The following is a 20900-nucleotide window of genomic DNA, read 5'->3' as shown; positions in this document are numbered from 1 at the left end:
CTTAAAATGCTTCATTTTGATATTATTAAAATAAAAGCTTGTGCCTTGTATGAAGACTATTTGTCATATCATGTGTAGTACTGTGGGTACTAAAGGCATTGGTAAAATTGCTGAATTTTCATGAGAAGTTCAGCCCTCATCTTCCCATTGTACATACAGATATTCCTTCTTCCCCCCACTACTATTTTTGCTTTTGAAGAATAATAGATTATTTTTTCTTTTACAGGATATAATATTGTACTTTGATAAAAAGTTCTCTTGCTTATAAACCATTCTTACCTTCACTTTTCTCAATGTCATCTTGAATCCAAGCAGTTCTTCATTTTGGAAGTTCAAAGTAAAAACAATCATCCGAATCCAGTATATATTATAACAAAAGATAATGTTGTATCCGTCTTTCATTTTATTGAAAAGAAATCATTTCTATTCTAGCACAAACAATGTATATTTTACATCATAAAGCAAGTTATAATTTACATATTACATTTCTTATGAGATCTTTATTACCATATGTCATTTAATTAGGTCATTACTTCTGGTTTAATTTAACCTGCCAAGTACTCTACTAATTAGCCTCTTGTTTGGAAAGGGATTGGGGACAATAATAGTTTAATGACTTCATCTGGGTATATTGATGGAGAGCAACAGGTGTATGCCTTGAGTCTGTGGCACTGCAACACTCCTCTGGCAGTTGACTTACAAGCTAGAAATCCATTCCTTCAAATTACTTGTTAAACTTATGTTTATTTAAAAAGTGGATCATATGAACAAAATTGAGAGCTAGTGTTTCAGGGATATCTCCAGATAAGTGCTCAGATAAAGATGTTGTGGTGTGGGTCCGCCAGCAGCAGGCATTCCTGTGACAAACTAGCATGGGTTATCCTATGAAATTCCCAGAAACTGCTGATTTGAAGCATCAGATAAGGCCTCCTCCCACTTTCTCCTCTGAGTTTATGGAATCGGGCTCTTTTGATGGCCACTGGAAATGAAGTCAGGATGAAGGATTCAAACAACTTCAAACAATTTTCTTATATGACTCTCTTCCAAGATTCTACCCTTCTTAGCAAAACCTTTTCATTTCTAATTTCTGTTCCTTGCCTATAATCCAAATCTTTCAGCTATTTGCTGCAAACTCTAAATCCCCAAAGTTTATCAGTCTATTGGACTTGTACTCACTTTACAAATCAAAGGAAGTTTTTACAATAAGGTTGTACTGTTCCTTTGAAATTTGATAACACACAGCAACCAATGGGGCAAATACATGAGTGGTAAGTCTCCTTAAAACAAGCAGTGTGCGTTCAGCCAGACCACATGACCTATTCTGAAAGAACTGCTTTAATAGCAGTTATTGAGAAGGTTCACTTCATGAGATCAAAGTACACAAGACGGTCTTCCTTCTTATTATTAAACAAAGTACAAAATCACTTGAAATATATTTTTAGACCGGTGGCTGTTAACTGAAATAATATCACCATTAACTCAGTTAGGTATGCCAAGGGAAGTACAAACGTGTACTAAAGGTGCATCGTATACCCCCAAATACTTTGCCTGTCACTCATATTACAAAGTTGATATATTTGGCCAAAATCAATCTGAAGCATTTTATTCACTGAGAACTATGGTCATTAGAACCAAGTTGTTGATGAGAATATAAGTTAAAAATATCTCTATACTTTGTGCCTTAAATTATTCTTTGGTCAAATGATAAGATTGTTGAGATATCTAAAAATATAAACCTATTTATTATTTTCAAACACAGGGTTGGGTTATATGTATGCACAGCCAGGTATCATTTCCTGCTAGAAAACAAAGCTTCCAGATGCTGTGTTAGTCCATGAACATTGTATGCTCTTAAAGTCCCTTTTCTCCCATGGCTACAAAGTGCTGGAAAAACAAAGAACAAGGAAGGAAAGGAGGAGGGATGAGGGAGGGAGGGAGGAAAGGAAAGGAAAGGGAAGAAAGAAAAGAAAAGAAAAGAAAAGAAAAAAGAAAAGAAAAGAAAAGAAAAGAAAAGAAAAGAGAAAGAAATAGAGCCAACGAACATAGCCTCACAGCATCCCTGTGAGGTACGTAAGAATTATTAAACCCATTTTATAATCAGGTAAACTAGACACAGTATGGTAACATGGTTTGGTCAAGTCCACCAGGAAAGTTGACAAAGCATAACCGGGAACAAAGAGAAACAAAGAAATACCTTCCCTGCCTCCCACCCTACATACTAAACCTCATTTCAAAAATACTAAAATATAAAAGTACAACTGTCCTTAATTTTTTATTAGCTTTAGGCACTTCACTTAAACATTACTTGTTTTCATATTTCTGTGGAGTGGAGAAAGAGCAGATGGCTAACTATTCCCCTTCCCCGCCCCCACACCATGCCTGTTTTCTGGGTATATTTTCCGTGATATGTCAGATGATATAGACTTTCCATCTAAGCTTAGGCTCCAAACTCAAGATCATTCTTATACTGCCAAATAATTCCTATTCCCATTAAAGCCTTAATGTGAAAATGAAAGCTGTTCTCAAACAGTTTCCTAGCAAATTGCTCTTTGACCTTAATGAGAATTTTGTATAGAATATGGAAAACAGAAAGATGCCACATTAATGTATCATTACTCTGTAGATAAGAAGCGTGGTGGTGGTGTAAAGTTTGCTTTTATAGTGTTTGAGAAACTGCAAACTGAAGCTTGCAATATTATATATATATAATATATATATAAATATACACAGAATATATATATATATGTAAGTGTGCATCTGACCACCCCTAAGGCACCAAAGAGGTAAAGGCTATGCCTTTCACAATTCAGCATTTGTTTCCCTAAAAAAAAAAATCTACAAAATATCCTACAAAAATTCTCTCCATCTCTAAAGCCAAAAGTACTTCTTCTACCAAAGAGCAAGTGACAGCAATTGTTCAAAAACAATAAAATCTTTAAGTTAGGATGTTTATTGTTTGGTTTGGATGAGGGACGGTGTTGATGGTGACATTATAATCTAGAGCTTAGGGCTTAAATCCACAGATTAGCTCTAGATCTTAGAGCTTAGAGTGCACCAGACATGGCCAATCACATTGACTAGACAGGTCAGACACCAGAACATGTGTACATTTCTTATTCTTGAAGCTGATAGAAAAACCTTACCATGACAAACAGACATGGTGACAATGATACAGATTCTTCAGAAATGCTTTGGATTTTCAAAATCTCCTAAAGAGACTTAGAAGGAGACAGAGTAAGGCACTGAGGTCAAATTGGCTACTGAGAAGTAATCTTTCACACATACATACATATATATATGTATATATATATATATGTATGTATGTGCATATACGTGTGTGTGCGTGCGTGCGTGTGTGTGTGTGTGTGTGTGTGTGTGTGTGTGTGTGTGTGTGTGTTTCTTTGGCTGCTGCAGTTTTTTTTTTTAATTCTCATACAGTTATAGGAATGGGTGGGCTGAGCCTAACTGAAGAAGCCTGGAGTATAATTAGCAAAGCATGGATAGAAGGAAAACACAATAAACACACACAGAAGCAAATGGTGATGATATCCGAGAGGAAGAAGGAACCACTGTTAACTAATTTTCATTTTGTTCCTCTCCTGCTTTTCTCCGCCATGGTCCCAATATTTTAGTTCTGGCTTTGTTTGTTTGCTTTTATTTTTTCCAGCAGATGAAGAAATGACAGAACAGGATAGGTTTCTTATGGTTTTTGCTTTCTTCTTAGGCCTGTTTAATTATTTTTTTTCCTCAGTTGACTGTTGGCACCTGGTTCCTCTGTAAACTATATTCCTTGGCCTTCAGTCTCAGGTTGGCAATGCTGTTGGCCATGTTGATACCCTGTGCAGGGCTATTGTTGGCACATGTGGCAGAATAAGTAGCCATGGCGCTGTAGGGACAAAGGAGAGAGTAGGGAGAACAACAGGCATTAGTTTCATAAAGCTGCAAGTCCATGCCCTGGGTGGAGATACTCTCAGGACAGGGGCAGGCAGGGCGTTAGGGTGAACAGAGGACCTCTGGGGTCTCTGATAGGCCCAGCTTTCAAATAGTCTAAGGTCCTTGGAAAAGGGTGGCCATCTTTTACAGGACATTGGGGAAGCAGAGGAAAAGGAGATTGGGTAGGGAGAGGTATTTGCTGTGTTGAATACAGGGAGTAATGATTTATTTCTGAGGGAAGAGGAGATTCTGAAGTCAAATAGCAGGAGTTTCATCAGCTACTTAAACAGAGTCTAAGCTCTCCTACCTATACCAGACAGCCTGTGGAACCAGTGGAGCAGATCAGTAAGGGAGTGACACTAGACCGAAAGAATTTTGCTTCTTCAGTCTGGGGAACTGACCTTCATTTCAATGCATTTTGGATAATTGTCAAAACCATAAGGAATGATATGCTTGTAGAATTGGTTAAGCAACCCAACATACTCCTCTGTCGTTGTAATTCACTGGACAGTAGTAACAAAAGTTGTCAGATCAAGACTTTCCTATCAATGGGTCTTGATTTTTAAAGCTTCTCAAAAGTGCTTGACTAGCACACACCACCTTTGGGGTAAGTCACTTTGGAGATATTTAAAATTACAAAATAAACTTCCCAAGTTATAGTTTTACCATTCTTGATCTCAGACATAACTGTTTCTCACTGTTTATATTGTTGAGAGAAACATGAGCTAGTTTTGATTGTCATAGACTATAGTTAAGACCTTGACAAGAACTCATCATTGGTGGGTTTTTATTCAGGGCATCCACAAGTCTCTTTTTTAAAGGAAAAGAAAATGTTGTGTAGATGTGGGTGCAAATGGTCTCTTTCTCTGTGTGAAATAGTTAAAACGAGACTTTTTGGACTAAGTGGAATGCTTCTAGCTGTTTCTAAGATTAGTAAAATCCCTTTCAACAAAGAGCTGAGATGAGACTTAGAATCGGGATGACATGCGCTTTTCCTGCCGCCCGCATTCCAGTGAAATTTTGTCAGCCACACAGGAGTTTGTGGTTCTGGGATCGGATGGCAAGATCAGAAAGAAGGAAAACTAAAGCTAGGGGGAATAGATCATTGGTGTTTAGTTGGAACAGCACAGAGTCAAGATTAGAGTTAAGACTCACAGTAGTCTATTTCACCTCACTTACTCACCCTATAAAACAAACCTTTTAAACGCTTTATTACATGGTATAAGTGACTGTGAGAATAAAGTCTACATTACAACAGAAGTGAAAAGGCCCAAGGTTACAAAAGAATTCTACATGCTTACATTTCCTTTGTTTAGCTTTCCCTCTTACTGATCATTTCTGGGTAGATGGCCCTAAGTCTCTGTCCCCAGACAAGGCTAGGTTCTCCTGTAGCACCCTGTATTTTTGCTTTACTCATTTATTTCATGTGTAATTAATAACTTGTTCGGTATCTGTCGTTGTCATGTATAAGCTGCATAGGTCACCACATCTGCTTTCTTCATCACCATATCCTCAGGTAGAGCTGACACCACATCCAGCACATATTTGGTATTCAATAAACCGCTTACTGAATAAACAGCCATTGATAGATACACAGTGATTAAACTGATCTGTGCTCAGTGTCCCTGCCATCTGTAATCCTGCCGCAGAGATCTTTAAAAGAAATTCATTTATTCTGGAGAACTAGTCATTTCTGCAAAATTTAACTTAATGGAAGGAAAGCGTCAGAAGGATGTGGCATAAGAGGGCATAATCATTGCATATTCCTAGATCTATAAAGATGTCTTTTCATAGTAAGAAAACGCATTAAAGCTTAATAAAACAGACTGTTTTTTTTATCAAGATTCATCCAAGAGGCATAGGAGTCCTCAGTTAAAGCAGGCTTAAATTATGAATGAGTAAATAATAACAACCATCCACTAAGACAAGGACAAAAGCCAAATAGATATCATTTAAATTCTAGATGAATTACATGTTTCTATCTAATATACTATCAGAAATCAATGCAAACCCAAAATTTATAGTTCAAAAATTTCCAGGATATACCAAACACTCAAAAATTTAGTAGCTGCTAGGTGTGGTAGCACACACCTTTAATCCCAGCACTTGGGAGGCAGAGGTAGGTGAATCTCTGACTTTGAGGCCAGCCTGGTCTACAAAATAAGTTTCAGGACAGCCAGAGTTACACAGAGAAACCCTGTCTTGAAAAAACAAAAAACAAAATAAAACAAAAAATAGTAGCTAAGAAAAGAGATAATAACCAGATTTGGGGAATATATCTAAATTGTGGATTATTACAAAATGAAATTAGCCTTTCTCAACCAGGTTTCTATGAGAATATAAAGTCCTAAAGACAGTCTACAGTTATTAGCATTTTAAACACATGGAGCAGAAATTGTCATTACAGAGTGTCTGTGTTATTTGTTAAATACTGGGAAGAGAACTGAGTGACTTCTGAGTATACAAGGCTAAAACTTCATGAGAGAACTTAAAGAAAAAATTATCAATGTGAATTATAGATTGTTATGGAATGATTTTGCTTTTAGATACTTTGTCTATGTTTCTAAAAGAGTTGTTCTCCATCCTTTGAGATTCTGGGCAGCTAGGTCCTACTTCACAGAAATTCACCTTTTCTGTGATAACTGAAAGTATTCTATTTCCTCAATGGAGGAAGGGGTTTGGAACCTTGAGGAGCATGTATTAATTTTCTGAAGTTGTTGTTACTATTTTTCTGAATTTTCTGCTATAGTGTTGGTATCCATTCTGCTATAGCACATTGTTTTGGCTACAATTATTTCATAGTCTGCTATCTATCTCATCTGATGTTCTAGCCGGAGTAATTTCTATGGTAACACAGCTCTTAGACACTGAGTTTCTCCCTAAGGTAGGTTGGCAGTAAGTAATATGAATCGATCTACTTTCTCACTCAAAACCAAATGAATAAGAATTAGGATAGTATCTTGCACAGGAGATTGAATATTCAACAGGGCATTCAAGTGGCAGCCTGTACTGGCACAGCAGAGAACAGGTCTTTTTTGCACTCTGTGGTTCTGCAGTGATGAAAGCGACATCTAGCAGTGATTCTGTGGCAATCTTATATGAAGTCCCTCAAGTTACAGGGCCTGAAGTTAAGAGAGCAGTTGATATTAACGAGTGACATTTGCACTCCCTTGGGAAGCTGGGTAAGTGATACCAGTTTCACTTGATAAATGCTTAAGAAAGTCACTAATTTTCAAAGATTGAACAAACTTAGTATTGTAGCATTTGTTAGCAGAATATGAGACTATGAAGAACAGACACCATATAATCCCACAAATCAGAATTTCAGTCATATTTTATACATTTCCCTCTGGGTGTTTGACATAGGTCTATTTTTACAGCTCAAGCTAAATGTGCGATATAGGCAAGCAATGGGAGGCTTTTTGACATACCTATGACAAACATTATCAGTCAGAAAAGAGAGAATTAACTACTGATGTCCCAAGAGTTGCTTAGTCATGCTTTAAACATAGCATTGGAAGGTGGAAGACTTGCTTGCTTAAGTGACAACAGATGCAGCAGAGCCTTGAATGGCTGCCAATCTGAGAGACTATTCATGACCACCTGTTTTCTATGTCATGGAAACTTCTAAAACTCTGCTTTAGGAAAAGAGAGAGAGCCCTTAAATATCTTCCCACCAGAGAGGCACCAGCGAAGGTAATTAATTGATTTCAACCAAATAATGGGTCATCTAGCCCATGTAAAATTACCATTTGTTCCTACACAGAATGAAACTTCTTGGAATTTAAAAAAAAAAAAAGACAGAAACTCAGTAATGTGTATCAGTTAAACACAGGACAGTCACCAAAAGCCCAGTCAACTGACAGACATCTAAGTGCTAAGTCTCCCACTGGGTAAGAATCTCTTACTCCTGTAAGCAGGGAGCACATAGGAGCTGAGAGCCCTGGGATTGAGTTTTCAAAGGTTGGCTAATGTACCATTTCTGATGAATTTTTAACAAAGCTCTTTGAATCTGTAACCAAGAGACTGTATTGCCAAATAAAGCACATGGAGACATTAGGGATGAGAAAGAGATGCTTGTCTTCCATCTGCTGACTCATCAAGTCTGCAGTGGGACTTCACAGAGCTGACATATTTTGAGAAGCATGAGGTTTTCCACTTCCTTATTTGGAGATTCCAAGCAGATGCAACCCAGCAGCATGCTAACCCCACTAACGGTTAGATAATTGTTTCCTCTGGAGACCAGTTCTACTTGATCTGAAAGGTGGTTTTTAAGGAAAACTGAGTGAAAATAATTGTCAATACCAAGGAAGTATAGTAAATATTCTAAACTGTTTGACTTCTAATCACCCATAGAGTCAGTCCTATAAATCACAAAACAACTGAGGAGAAATGTTAATACCTGACTCGATCTTAAGTGCTATTTTCTGGTTGGCCTTTTTGAATACAGAATGACAAACTGCTCAAAACATCACCCTAAAGATGATTATGACAGCCTAAGGAGTATGTGAATGGTCCTTAGCATCCAAGTTCCAATCCACTCTAGCTTGTCTTTCACAGGTCCTAGTTTGTGGTTTTCTGAACCCTGAAATACAGAGGTTGGAAGCCATATCTTTGGCTTGTTCTTTTGCCAACATGAGAACAATGGAAGTATGCTTATTTCATCTAAGAAAAGTAAATTTCAGTTTCCCTAGGGAAATGTACTTCTAAAGTAAGATCCCACAAATCCTTTGGCGATGCGCCTATGTAACTTAAATCATCATTTCTTACTTCTGCTTGAAATTTGGAAGTTGAGCTTTAAAATGTATACTTGGTTTTTCTAAGTGGACACACGGGACTGCATTTCATTAGTAAGACATTAGTTTCCATTGCCTGTTCTGTGATCCTTCTACAATGTTCAACTTCTCTTTCTAGAAACATCTTCCTACTGCCACATGATCTTTTGTGTTTCCCTTTTTCAGTCTTGAGCATGCCATATTGTTTATCCCTAATTCTCAACTCCCTTGTGAGACATACAATAGGGAAATTATGTCTAGCTCAATTTTTCAATATAAGGTTATATAATAAATCAACTATGATATTATCCTGAGAAGCAACAGAGGCAGGACAATGATGGAGTCTGACCCCTAGCTCATACTCTGGGTGTCTAAAGGCTCCCTAGTCAAAGTCTGTCAAATATGACCATCATGGGAATTACTTCAGAGTGAAACTACAGAGATCAAAAGCCCAGCCTCACTCTAGACTGAATGGATCAGTCTTCATAGGCACAGCCCGATCATCCCAGAACATAATCATGTTTGGGGGAAGCTGTTCTAGACTGTCTCACTGCCTTAGAAGGCGTGCTTTCTTACAGTTCTGAGTTCTAATTTCCCGCTTGGGGAAACTCCACTGCTTATATTTCTAAGACATCAGCCCCAGTTTCTTTAAAAAACAAAAAAACAGAAACTAATTCCCCCTTAAGCCCTACCCCAAGAAGCCACCCTCAACCCCATCTGACAAGTTACCTGTTCAGTGTCTTCCGTTAGAATCCGTTATGAAGCCCCTCGTGTAAACAACATCTTGGGAGGGACGAAGATCTATTTTTGAAAGTGTGAAAGGGAGAAATGAGCCAAATGCGTTGAGCAGATGTCAGCAGCACCATGACCAAGACCAACTGAGGGGAGGGGAGGGGCACTATGAAAGAGCAATCAGCTGTTCTTTCCCTTGCCACTAGTTTTGAGTCCAGCCCTCCCTCTGTAAATGGCACTCCAGACCAGTACTACAGAGACAAGCCATTCACGAGCTACCTCTCAGAGGAACAAAGGTGTCTGGGGAAGGGTTTCTTGGCTACTTCATCTCAAAGAATAGTATAGGATTTGGTTGATTTTTTGCTACCCAAGAGGCATAACACTGTAGTTAGTGAGTCTTGATAATTTTAGTGTTTGTGTGCATTTTCATTCTCATAATTTGCTTAAAGAAAATAATTCTCTGCTAAGAAGTGTGTTTATGTCCCAAAGACAAGCTTGCTTTAATTAGCTACCTCTACTAGGAAAGTAGTGTCCATGTTAGGAAATCCTTTGCTCCCTCTGGTACCTTAGTTGCCTGTCTGACATCATCATCTAGTGTCCTCAAGAGAATGGGTAAGGTCATACTGAGCTATAGTTAGAGGGAGCCAAATGTCCTGGCTTGCCAGGGACAATCCTGGTTTATACTTTTTGTCCTAATATAATTATTAGTATTCTAAAACCTTCCCAGTCCAGATGATATGTTATATGATCTTTACACTCAATAGCAAAGACATCCATCAAAAACAGGAGGAAGGGAACATACTTCTGGGAAGGAACATACTTCCCAGCCTATGATCTGACCATAGGCAGATACCTGCCTTTATGACTTGGTCCAGAGATGAGCTACTGAAGTCAGAAAACCATTCTCTCCAACAAGTGTCTACTCACTTTCCTGGGGTTCCATTATCAAACCACATAGGCCATCCCACTGGGATGCCCACACCCCAAGATAGAGACCCCAGCTGCAGACATGCTTTACTGATGAAGAAAGAATGCTTGAACCAAGAAGCATTTAGATAGTTTTCTGATCTTATACTTTTTAGTACTCCCAATACAATGCATTATGAATTTGAATTTGAATAGAATAGGCTAGCCATGCAACCCTATGTGTTGGACAGAAACAGGGCCCAGAAGTACTGTTCTAACTCTGCTTACTGAAGATTTAAACCTGGGGAAGTATTCAGTTTCCTCTTGTTTTGAACCAGGGCAAGGACAGAGCTATCACACAGGAGTGGTCTAAAAGGTTAACCAAGAGAAATGTCTTTTAATGAGGATCACATGTGAGGCAACTAGCTTGACATAATGGTACCAATAGCAACAACAACAACTATCATTTCCTTTGCTTTTCATCATTTGTTTTTCTTTTATATTTCCTTAACAATAATTATGTTTCCTAGCAAAGTTCAAAATGTAAAATCGTAATATATTTGATTCTAAACATAGTCAAAAAATCCCCAAGTAACAGAAATTAACCAAATTATAAACACTTCGGTCAACATTAGGTCAAAGAAACATATCATTCATTAAACTGTTGCCTTAAACTTTGTTTTTCTAAGTATCCTGGATATTAATTTATTCTTCATACAATATATGAACAATCAGCTTCGGTATCACTTCACTTAGTTTTTTTATAAACACTGTATATAAGAGAAATAAATGCATACCATGAAATAAGTAAAGGGAACTAGGTTATACAGTCTTAAGTGAAAAAAAGCATGATACAAAAAATATGTACACTAAGATTATTCCTAAATAAAATATTGAACTCTAGTCATAAAATGAACTAACTAGTTATGTCAAGATGTTGAAATTATGGGTAGATTTTGGAAATGTATTTAGAATTTCTATCATTTTTCAACTAAAATAGAGTATTTCCCAAAAGGCACACATGAATCGCCATGTTACTAGTTTTCTGTTGGATGCAGACACCGGGGCCTATCTTTGGTTCAGGTGGCCTAATTCAGTGCTAGTTCAGGACAGATTTCATCTCCATTTGTGTAGCATGCTCTGTTTGGCTTCATGGATAGAGACCACATGGCAGCCATGTGGATTGTGAATAGCTGGGGGGTAAAAAAAAATCCCAATGAAGACATAAGCAGAAAAAGGAGCAATACTTCCTGGTTACAACCAAATTCAAACCAGAGATCTTAATTCAGCCAACCCTGAACTGCACCCATATCCCACGCGGCTGGCTGAATCTGTAGACTGTCAGTAGTTGTAGGGAGAACAGGCCTCCCACTTATTTAAAATATTAAAGAATATGCTATTCCATAACAGCCTCCAAAATGTGTTCTTAGTAAGTTCCATGGGAGAAGTATCTAAATTTTAAGTAGGAAACATAGACATGACTGATCTTTCAAAGTCAGCCAGGATGGGGGCAATGAAGACCTAGAGCAGGAATAGGTCCCTCTCATTCTTCTAGACATGGGATATCTATCATTGAGATCAGAGCTACTTCAGGCTAATTTCACAAGAGATGTACCCAAGACTCCCAAAATGTTCCTCTTATGATATTTCTCTGAAGAAATTATTTGGACCAGAAAGACCATTTAGGTGAGGCTTTGAGATTTAATGACACCTACCAACTGTGGCAAAGTACTCGTGTTTCCCAAATGTGCATTTCACATCTTTAGCTGGGCCCAATCTCCTGTAATCAGTTTTAAACCCCTCCTTAGGTCAAGAATTAGCTTTAAGAATAAAAAAATATTTTAGATGTCATTTAATAGAAAAATGAACATGTGCATAGTTCTTCCATAGAAATCAGCCAGACAGAATATATAGCCTTGACCTGGTGGTGTCTCCCAGGTTTAAAGAAGGACACACAAGCCTGCTCTTATGCTAAGCACAGGAACCCTAGATGTGATTGCACCAACCTATGCTTTCTAAACAGCGTCCTGGATGGAGGGTAAAAGTCTCCAAACAGAGACTGCAATTGTCCTCTGTTATTTTCTCCTTCAAACATTCCCTTTTTAATATAAAAGTTTAGTGTATTTTTTTCTTATTTAAAGCATACCACACAGAGTGAGAGAGAAAGAAGCATACCACAGAGAGGAGGAAAAAGGAGAGTGAGATAAACATTGGAATATATAAGAATTACAAATAGACTAGAAAGGCATTTGGGGTTCTTAAGAAAGCCTTACCCCTTACCAAAGAACTAGGGCCATGAAAGTGATTGAACTTTTCTGTTGCTGAGTTTTCCTCTCCTCCCTCCCTCCATGTCTCCCTCCTCCCTCCCATCATCCCTCTCTCCCTCCTTCCTTTCCTTTTAATTCAAAATCAGTTTTATTGTGAAGAGTGCCTTTAGTCCTACAATTGGAGCATTACACATTGATTCTCTACTTGACCATAATACAGCAAATGTGTCCTAAACAGGATAGTTTTGTTTTAGAATGGTTCCAAGAGGGGCACTGGATACGGTTTTCAAAGGATCTGTTCTTTTATATTCTTTCCCAGTTTTGCAACCTTGGCAAGAATTCCTGAGTCCAAGAGGAGATTGCTGATGGTTGCCCCTCTCTCTTCTGCCCCAAACCCTGCTCCTGGGGCAACTAGCAATCTCCTGTAACAATGTGGGGATGTCAGCAAGCTGAATGTCTCTGAAGAGGTTAACCCAGTAAGGAATGTCAAACAGCTGCAAAAGCAGCCTTGAGAGTGGTGGATGGCTGAGAAGCATGTGGAAGTGGAGCAAGGGACAGTGGGCCAGTCATTCACCTGTACGGAGAGGCTGTCCCCCAGGAGAGATAATCGGTGGGTCTAGGAGCAGGGCGAGGTACTATGGGCTGCTCCACAGCAGTCACGTCTCCTGAGTAGGACTTGAGGAGGGAAGCATTTTTATTGGCCAGCATGGCTCTCTCATTCCGGCGGAACTTGGCTCTTCGGTTCTGAAACCACACCTGGAATATTGTTGAGAGGGGAGAAAGATACAAAGAGGGAGAGGAAAAACAAAGAAAAGCAGGTTACAAATTTTGGCTGATTTTACTACACAATGCCATCCCAAGAAAGATACGGGATGGGTCTGGAACCCTTGCTAAAACAATAGAAATATTGCAGTGTAATCCTTCCCCCTGGGGCTATGTGATTCAGAGTTAAACCCCTATGTCTGTGGAACACTTCAGTGGTAGATCTTAGCACATATAAAGCCCCATGTTAATCCCCTTTGCTAAAGGACCTTGAAATACTTCTAGTAATTAAGAGCCCAGAGATGGGATCTATGAATAAGAGATGAGACAAGGAAATATAGGTTATAAACCCTGCTGTAATTATAATCATGAAAAGGAGGATTTCATTAGATGTTGGCAATGGATACAATGGTTTTTCTAAGGGCATTTTAAAAATCCTTCAAAGTGGAATGTTTCATCTGCTTTTATTGTGTTTGTTATTTAAAGAAAACCCTTTATCTCCCCCACACCTTCTGGCAAGGATTAAGAAGCAAATGATTCATATAAAAGGTGCAGGAAAAACCATCAGAAAGTGAGGTGGCAATAGAAGAAAATGAACCACTAAAGAGTGCAAAACAAATTGGCAACCCTTATGGGAGCTCAATCAAATGGTGACTCAAGAGACCAAGACTAATGGAGGGCAGATGTCCCGGGGTGTCCCTCTCCCCTCAAAGGTATAGCTGTACACTGACTCCTGCCTATAAGGTTCTAGCACTTCTAATGTATTGAACCACACACGGAAACCTATTTATGTTCTATAAAGAAACTCTCAGCAGAAAAAACAAAACAAAACAAAACAACCAATGGGCACTAGCCCTGAGAATTCAATTGGAGGACATTGATTTGTACATCTCAAGGAATGTGGGTGGCCCTAACAGCATCTGCAATAGCTAATGATAAACTCATCACTTATTAAACTGCTCCCAGAACTAGTGACCTACATCGGGACTTACACGCACTGTTTCTACTTAGCATGACAATTCTGCATATTGGGTTTTATCATTTCTACTTTAAAGTTGAGGAACATGTCCAGTGAGATTACAACACTGACGTTCTGATTTTTTTACCTAAGGATGTCTAACCCATTACCATACAATTCTCCTATACTGTAATAGAATTTTAGCTATTCATTAATATTCATTCAAGAACTCTTTGTGGAGTGCTCATTGGAGCGCAGGCCTTGTACTAAATGCTGGGAAGAAAGAGATGAAGAGGACTGTTTCAAGGAGCTCGAAATTTATTAAAGGTGGATGTGTAAGTATATCTGAAATAATGCAAAGCAAATATTTTAGTCAAATCATAGAAAGTATGATAGTATATGTGAAGAAATTACTCTAGGGGATGACATTTGCCTAAAATACCATGTTACTATTGCCTTCCCCCACACCACAGAATTGTGTAGCATGCAGGACCTGAATAGAAATCAGCAAAGGTGAGATTAAACATCTCCTCCCTACTTTCCCAGTCCTCAGATCTTTCATTTGTAATGTGATCAACACATCGCCGTTACAACTAGTACTTTAAATGTAAATATAACTGGTGCCTTGCTCGATACCATCTACTGCCTTCCTACTAGAGAGTAAAATGAAAATTTCTTAACACAGAGAAAAAACTATTCAAGAATTAGCTCTCTCTTTATCATAAAGCCACATGACTTTCTACTGTGTCTTAAGCTCAGGGCTACCAGAGGACTCCCAGATGCAGTAGGTGACTGTCTACCTACACACAGTTATACCAGACATTTCCTCTACTGGCAACATTCTTTCTCTCTGTCCAAGTATCAAATCCAAGATTTTATGGTAACATCACTTCCTCCATGAAGTGTTGTAGTGAAAGGCAAAGACTTTAAGGTCTAAGAGAATTGGATAAAAATACCAGCTATTCTATACTAAGGATTTATCATTGAACTGTTATTTAATCTGTTTATTTCTTTGTCTCATAGTTGATTAAAAATGACTGACATGCTTACAAATAGTTATGAGTTGGTTCACAATGTGCAGTTAATAAGGGCATAGTTCCTTCCTTTTCCTTGGGTAAAGTGGATCATTATTTATTCTACTCTATCAATAATTCTTGCAGATTTCTTTACTGTGGGGGATCATCTCATGTTGGCATCATTTGATGGTTTTATTGTCTTTTCTCTCTGTTTCAGACTGTGTTATCCTTAAGAAGAGGGTTAATGTCTTATTTATCACCAACAAATCAAGTCAGGTTAAAAAGTCCACAGTTGCTCAATAGGCATTTGAGGAAAAGGGGGAAATGAATTTTAAAAAGCTGAATAAAACTTATCCCCACACAAGAGGACTCCATCACCCAGTGAGGGGAGTTGACCCTCACTCGAGATAACTAGATACAATACCTGTATCATATCGAGATAACTTGATACAGTACCTGTCATGTTATGATGAATGCCCTGAATATGGAGTCCCGGAGTGAGGGGATTAGTTGATCTAGGAAAGCCTGGGACTTTACTGAGAAATAATGAAGTCACAGGGGAACAATTCTGTGCCACTCGCCTAGGAAATGTTCACAGCAATGGAAGGCATTGGTTTGTAGTGTGGTGGAAAAGGAAGGGAAAAAGAGATAGATGGCAGACACCCAGATGATACAGAGATGGCATTCTCCTGTCTCTCCCACCTTGTGTGTACATGTGTGTATGTATGTGGGCATATACGTATGTATGTGTACAACATCCAACTATTGTAATTGAACAAGATAATTTCCCAACTCAAAAGTTACCCATTTGCATTTTTAAAACAATTTTCACCATTGTACTATCTATGTTTCCTTTCTCAAATTTGAAGCACTATTGCAAAATGGTGCTCTAAGACACTAGGGGCTACTAGTTTATTTATTTTAATTTTTTTTTTACATACAATATATTTTGACCATATTCTTTCCTATTTTCCAACTCTTCTCAGGTCCTCCCTGCCTCCTTACCTACCCAAACTCATGCTCTCTGTTTCTCTGTCTCTTTGTCTCTCTCCCTCTCTGTCTCTCTCTCTCTCAAATAAATAAATAAACAAAAAATGAAGGTCAAAACAAACAAAAAATAATAAAAAAAATAAAATGCCAAAAAGAGAAGAACATGTTTTGTGTGTGTGCTTTGTGTGTGCATGTGAGTGTGTGCTTGTGTGTGTGTTTTACTCATATAAATTTGTTCATTTCACTGCAGGCTGATGTTGTGGAAACAGGAGAGGTAGGTTAGGAAAGCAGAGGAAATTCAGAGCAGTGTGCAGAAAGCAACCTGGGGTGGTGTGCACTGAGGTTAATGTCAGTTCTGTGAGTATGATGGGATGGAGAAAACAGGATCATAGTGTGGTCATGAGTCCTAACAGCCAACACAGAGGTGTATCCTCAATATTCTGTCTCAGTTTCCTCGGGACCAGAGTAAGGGCCTAGATGTCTTTCCTTACATTGTTGCACTGCAATTCTTTCTTGTCTCATGGGGAGAGCTTTGAGGTGGAGTGCCTGTCTCCCCATGCAGAAAATCTTCTCACACTCCTCTTCCAACTGAAGGAGTCACCATTACTCCACCTTCCCTTTACTTGCTTTATTTCATAGAGACATTGGAGACTATAAGAAGTTGTCTACTTTGAGTGTGCTCTTAACTTAATTTCTCATATTCCTATCCAGTCTTTATCACCATTCATAATCATGAATACACAGAACAAGGTGCTGGAAGGTTTATATATTCTCCCAAGCTAGAGAAGAAAGCTCAGGTGAGGGAGAGTTAATAGCTTAGATATGGCCGCTCTAGAGCTCAAGTTGAAAGCTGGGGGTGCAGAGGCAAGCGCTCAAGTGGATGGCATAATAGAACACCAAAGTGTAAGGTTCACAGCAATGGGAAGGAGCTAGCCCTCCCTGGCATAGTCCACCCTTCCTAAAGGCATTCCATTTGATTTAAAAAAAAAATACCATTCAACCCAAAGAAACACAGCCTGTCATCATACTTCATATTCACAGCCCTTCTCAGTACCAGCTCCAATCCCAAACCTATATATTATATTAGTTATATTTATATTCATAAACAGTCTTCAGAGATGGGTTGCTGTGGAGGGGACACTTGGTACCTGCCACCCAAAGTATGAGTTACCTGCACTCTGGCCTCAGTGAGGTTCACCCGACGTGCAAGATCTTCTCGCACAAAAGCATCCGGGTAATGTGTCCGCTCGAAGACACGCTCCAGGGCCTGCAGCTGGCTGCTGTTGAAGGTTGTTCTGTTTCTCCGTTGCTTTCTCTTCTTCTTCTCCTCTGAGTTCAACTGATCATCTGGAATGAAATCGATTTGGGAATAAGGAATGAATACCACTCCAGAGGTCCCAGGTGGACTAGATTTACCATTCTCTATAATAGGAGATTGCTCACATCTCTAGCAAAGTACTAAAATTAAATGTTACTTTTCTTATACAAATCCTGGCAAGGGTCAAGAATCCTCCTCAGTTCTGGTGCCTTATTAATGCGTCTATATGTAAGATGTGACCTGAGATGGTTGCCTGAAGAATATAACTTGCATGCTTTTTGAAGTCTATTTCATACAAGAGGGCTAAAGGAAAAATCTCATGCTTGTCTCTATTCTCTGTATTTCACTAGAGATGGAGAAATAAAAGTAAATCACATTTTATCTTATTCCCTTACACAATATGATGCTTATTCATACAGTTTTATTACCAATTATACCAGCCCCCTCCTGGCTCCTCTCCAAAGCACAGACCCAAGGTCACAAGTTCACATTTACAGAATAGAAACTGTTCAAAACCAACCAGAAGGATTTCCATTTTAACATGCTTTCTCTTTGAAGCAGTGACTCAAAGCAATATTCAATACTCCATGCTATTACCCAAGCAGGCTTCAGCTTAGATCAAGGTTAATGTCAGGAAGAATACCAGGAACCCAATCATTATCTTGGGACTCACCCTAAGAAAACACAAGAGCTGTTTCCTGAAACAGTGAAATGTTGCACTCTATATTGAGTAGTAGGGTCCTGAGGATTGGAGGAACCTTTGGAAAATTACATCACTGAATGGGGTGTACAACCCCTGCTGGGGTCTGTCTTGGGTTTGCTATGAGTTATCCCAAAGCCATCTTGGTTTGCTAATCATTCAACAAGCAGCATGCCTCCATTAGAGAGTAACATGGGCCTGTCCTGAACCCTTACCCAGCCCCAGGACAAGAATTATTGAGTGTGGAAAACCGAGTGGTTGACCAACTGTGCTAACATCACCGTCAAACCATTGTCCAGACACTTGAACTTCCCAAGCCTATATGGCTCATCTCCGATGCATTCCTTTATGGCACATGCTGTTCATTAGCTTCTCACCAGAGAAGCTCAGCCTCCCAAAACAGTACATGAAGTAAAGATGATGCGAAAGAAGTTGTATATTTTCTCCATCCTCAACGAAAAGGAGCTCTCAGCTTTTTGTTTCTAGCACATCTAATCTCAGTTTTCTATGACTAAACACACACACACACAGTACTGTCAACAAAGCTGCTAGCAAGAATTAAGATGTCTCATCAACATCCACCTCAGATGTAATATTATTGTTACCACAAACTAATAAATTAGAGCCTGTTCTAGATTTATGTTTTGGTTCAAAGTACAGGTGAGACCTAGGACTTCTGCAGAGCAGATCTCTAGGTGCCTGATGGCCAAGACTACTATCTCCACACTCTGAGACTCCATCTTCCTCCAGCTTCTTCAGGACTTAAAATAGACACTATATATTGTCCTTGGTAATTAAAGGCCCAGATACAATAAACACTGGCTGAAGTTTTTTTCCATGGGAAACATGAAACTTCTCTTATCCTCAGAAATATTTCTATAGAAAAAAAATATGCAAGATCCTACCCAATTTCTCTAAGAAAGAGACTGTTGGCCACTGTTCTCTGACTGATACATGAGCTCCATTAATCCTCTTTGTTTTTGATACTTATGGCACCTTGATGGAGCTTCCATCACACTCTACTGAAACTATCAAGGCAGCCATGTTTTGATGATTCATTATTTAAATCATAATTTCTAAGGTCTCCCCAGGCCTAGAACATTCATGACTGACACTGTTTACCTATTAGGAAAATTAATTGACAATAACTTCAACACTATAATTCAGACATATAGGACCTAAAGTCTTTTAGCACTTCTCTTGCATGTACAATCTCCTCCCTGTTCAACTGTTTGAAAACATTTGTATTATTCTTATTGTCTTCCCTCCCCACCCCCAGATCTCTTATCCACAGCTCAATACGCCTAGCTCTTTGGGTATCTCTGAGTCTTCAGGGACTTTGAGACCAGTACCTTATTATGAAATTTCATGTTTCCATTAAACATGAATCTGCAAAATGTTCTTAACTTCTATACTCTTCTAAATTTGAGACCAATCAGACCACAAGTTAATATTTTTCTCATATAAAGAAATCCCCAGATTAAGTAAATACTCTGATTTTTCTTCACTCAAGAAAATTCTTTATCCTATATAATCACAAGCTCCAAATCCTTTGTTCTGTTTTGTGATCCTGTTTCTCCTTGTACTGCCAAGCTCTGATAAAGGTCAAGAATATTTCATGTCTTGTTCTTGGTGCCACAACCTGCCACATAATCACTCGGTAGTTCTTTGAAATCTCCCACTGTTCGTTGAAATTCCACTGACTGTCCACTATAAAAACCACCAACTCCCCTGACGTGGGAGTAAGGGAAATGAAGGATTACAGTTTATGACAGGGGATAAATAGCTATGATGATCTCAAGTGATTCCAGCAAGAGCTTCCCAGTGAAGGTTCTTGTTGTTTTTAACAAATGAAAACATCAGTTCACATCATGTTGAAGGTGAGAAAAGACATGCAAATAACAAGAGTCCCAGGAGTCTAGCTCTGGCCAATGTCCTTCAAAGCCCAAGTCAAATGGAAAGAGACAATGAGTAGGCAGCGGAGACAGCATGTGCGGCAGCCCTTTGGCTCATCTGTCTTTGCTCACTCCTCACAGTCTGAGAGGTTTCCCTACCACTGAGGAACAGGCCCGGGTATGGTGTCTTCCACAGCAAGAGAGCATAAGTAAATACTGGCAAGGTTTACAAATTCAGGGTTTCTTGAAAAAAAAAACGTGTGATACATACATTCATCAGACTTGGGGCTCTGGTTGAACACAAGGAAGGAAAACAGTGGGTGTTTATCAGAGCCGGAGGGTCATCTTTCTGTGGAGGGCAGCCATAGTGAAGGGGAATTTCAAAAGATGTGGTCCATAGGCACTAATATCCAAATGGATGATGGAATGGGCATTATTCTTTAGCATCCTGAAGGGATTGGGACCTTAGCACATATAATAACCATGAATTGTGAATACATTTTATTAAAATCAAGGGATGATGAATCATAAAATGCACCAAATAAAACACAAAAAAAGGACCTAATCCATCCCTCTCATTTTGCAGATGAGGTAGGGACCTAGAAGAACAGAGTGATTTGCCCAAAATAATAATGAAAATTTGAGATT

General features: G+C 38.8%; 1 protein-coding gene across 2 annotated transcripts in view; it reads right to left on the bottom strand.

The window, feature by feature from the left end:
• Positions 1-3364: 3364 nt before the first annotated feature.
• Prrx1 (paired related homeobox 1) overlaps positions 3365-20900 on the bottom strand; it is a 64952-nt gene continuing 47416 nt past the window's right edge. Inside the window, exons 2-5 of one of the 2 annotated variants that reach the window (XM_028864428.2) lie at positions 17511-17686; positions 13188-13369; positions 9438-9509; positions 3802-3886 (exon numbers count right to left, since the gene is read on the bottom strand). In XM_028864428.2, the coding sequence (XP_028720261.1) occupies positions 9455-9509; positions 13188-13369; positions 17511-17686 (413 nt within the window). In that variant the 3' untranslated portion in view covers positions 3802-3886; positions 9438-9454. Of the gene's footprint in view, positions 3887-9437; positions 9510-13187; positions 13370-17510; positions 17687-20900 lie in introns of both variants that reach the window. The other variant, XM_028864427.2, reaches the window with a different exon arrangement.

This window comes from Peromyscus leucopus, chromosome 15, assembly GCF_004664715.2.
Source record: "Peromyscus leucopus breed LL Stock chromosome 15, UCI_PerLeu_2.1, whole genome shotgun sequence".
NCBI classification, from domain to species: Eukaryota; Metazoa; Chordata; class Mammalia; order Rodentia; family Cricetidae; genus Peromyscus; species Peromyscus leucopus.
Note: the sequence above shows the minus strand (reverse complement) of the source record. Positions and strands in the feature narration are given on the sequence as shown.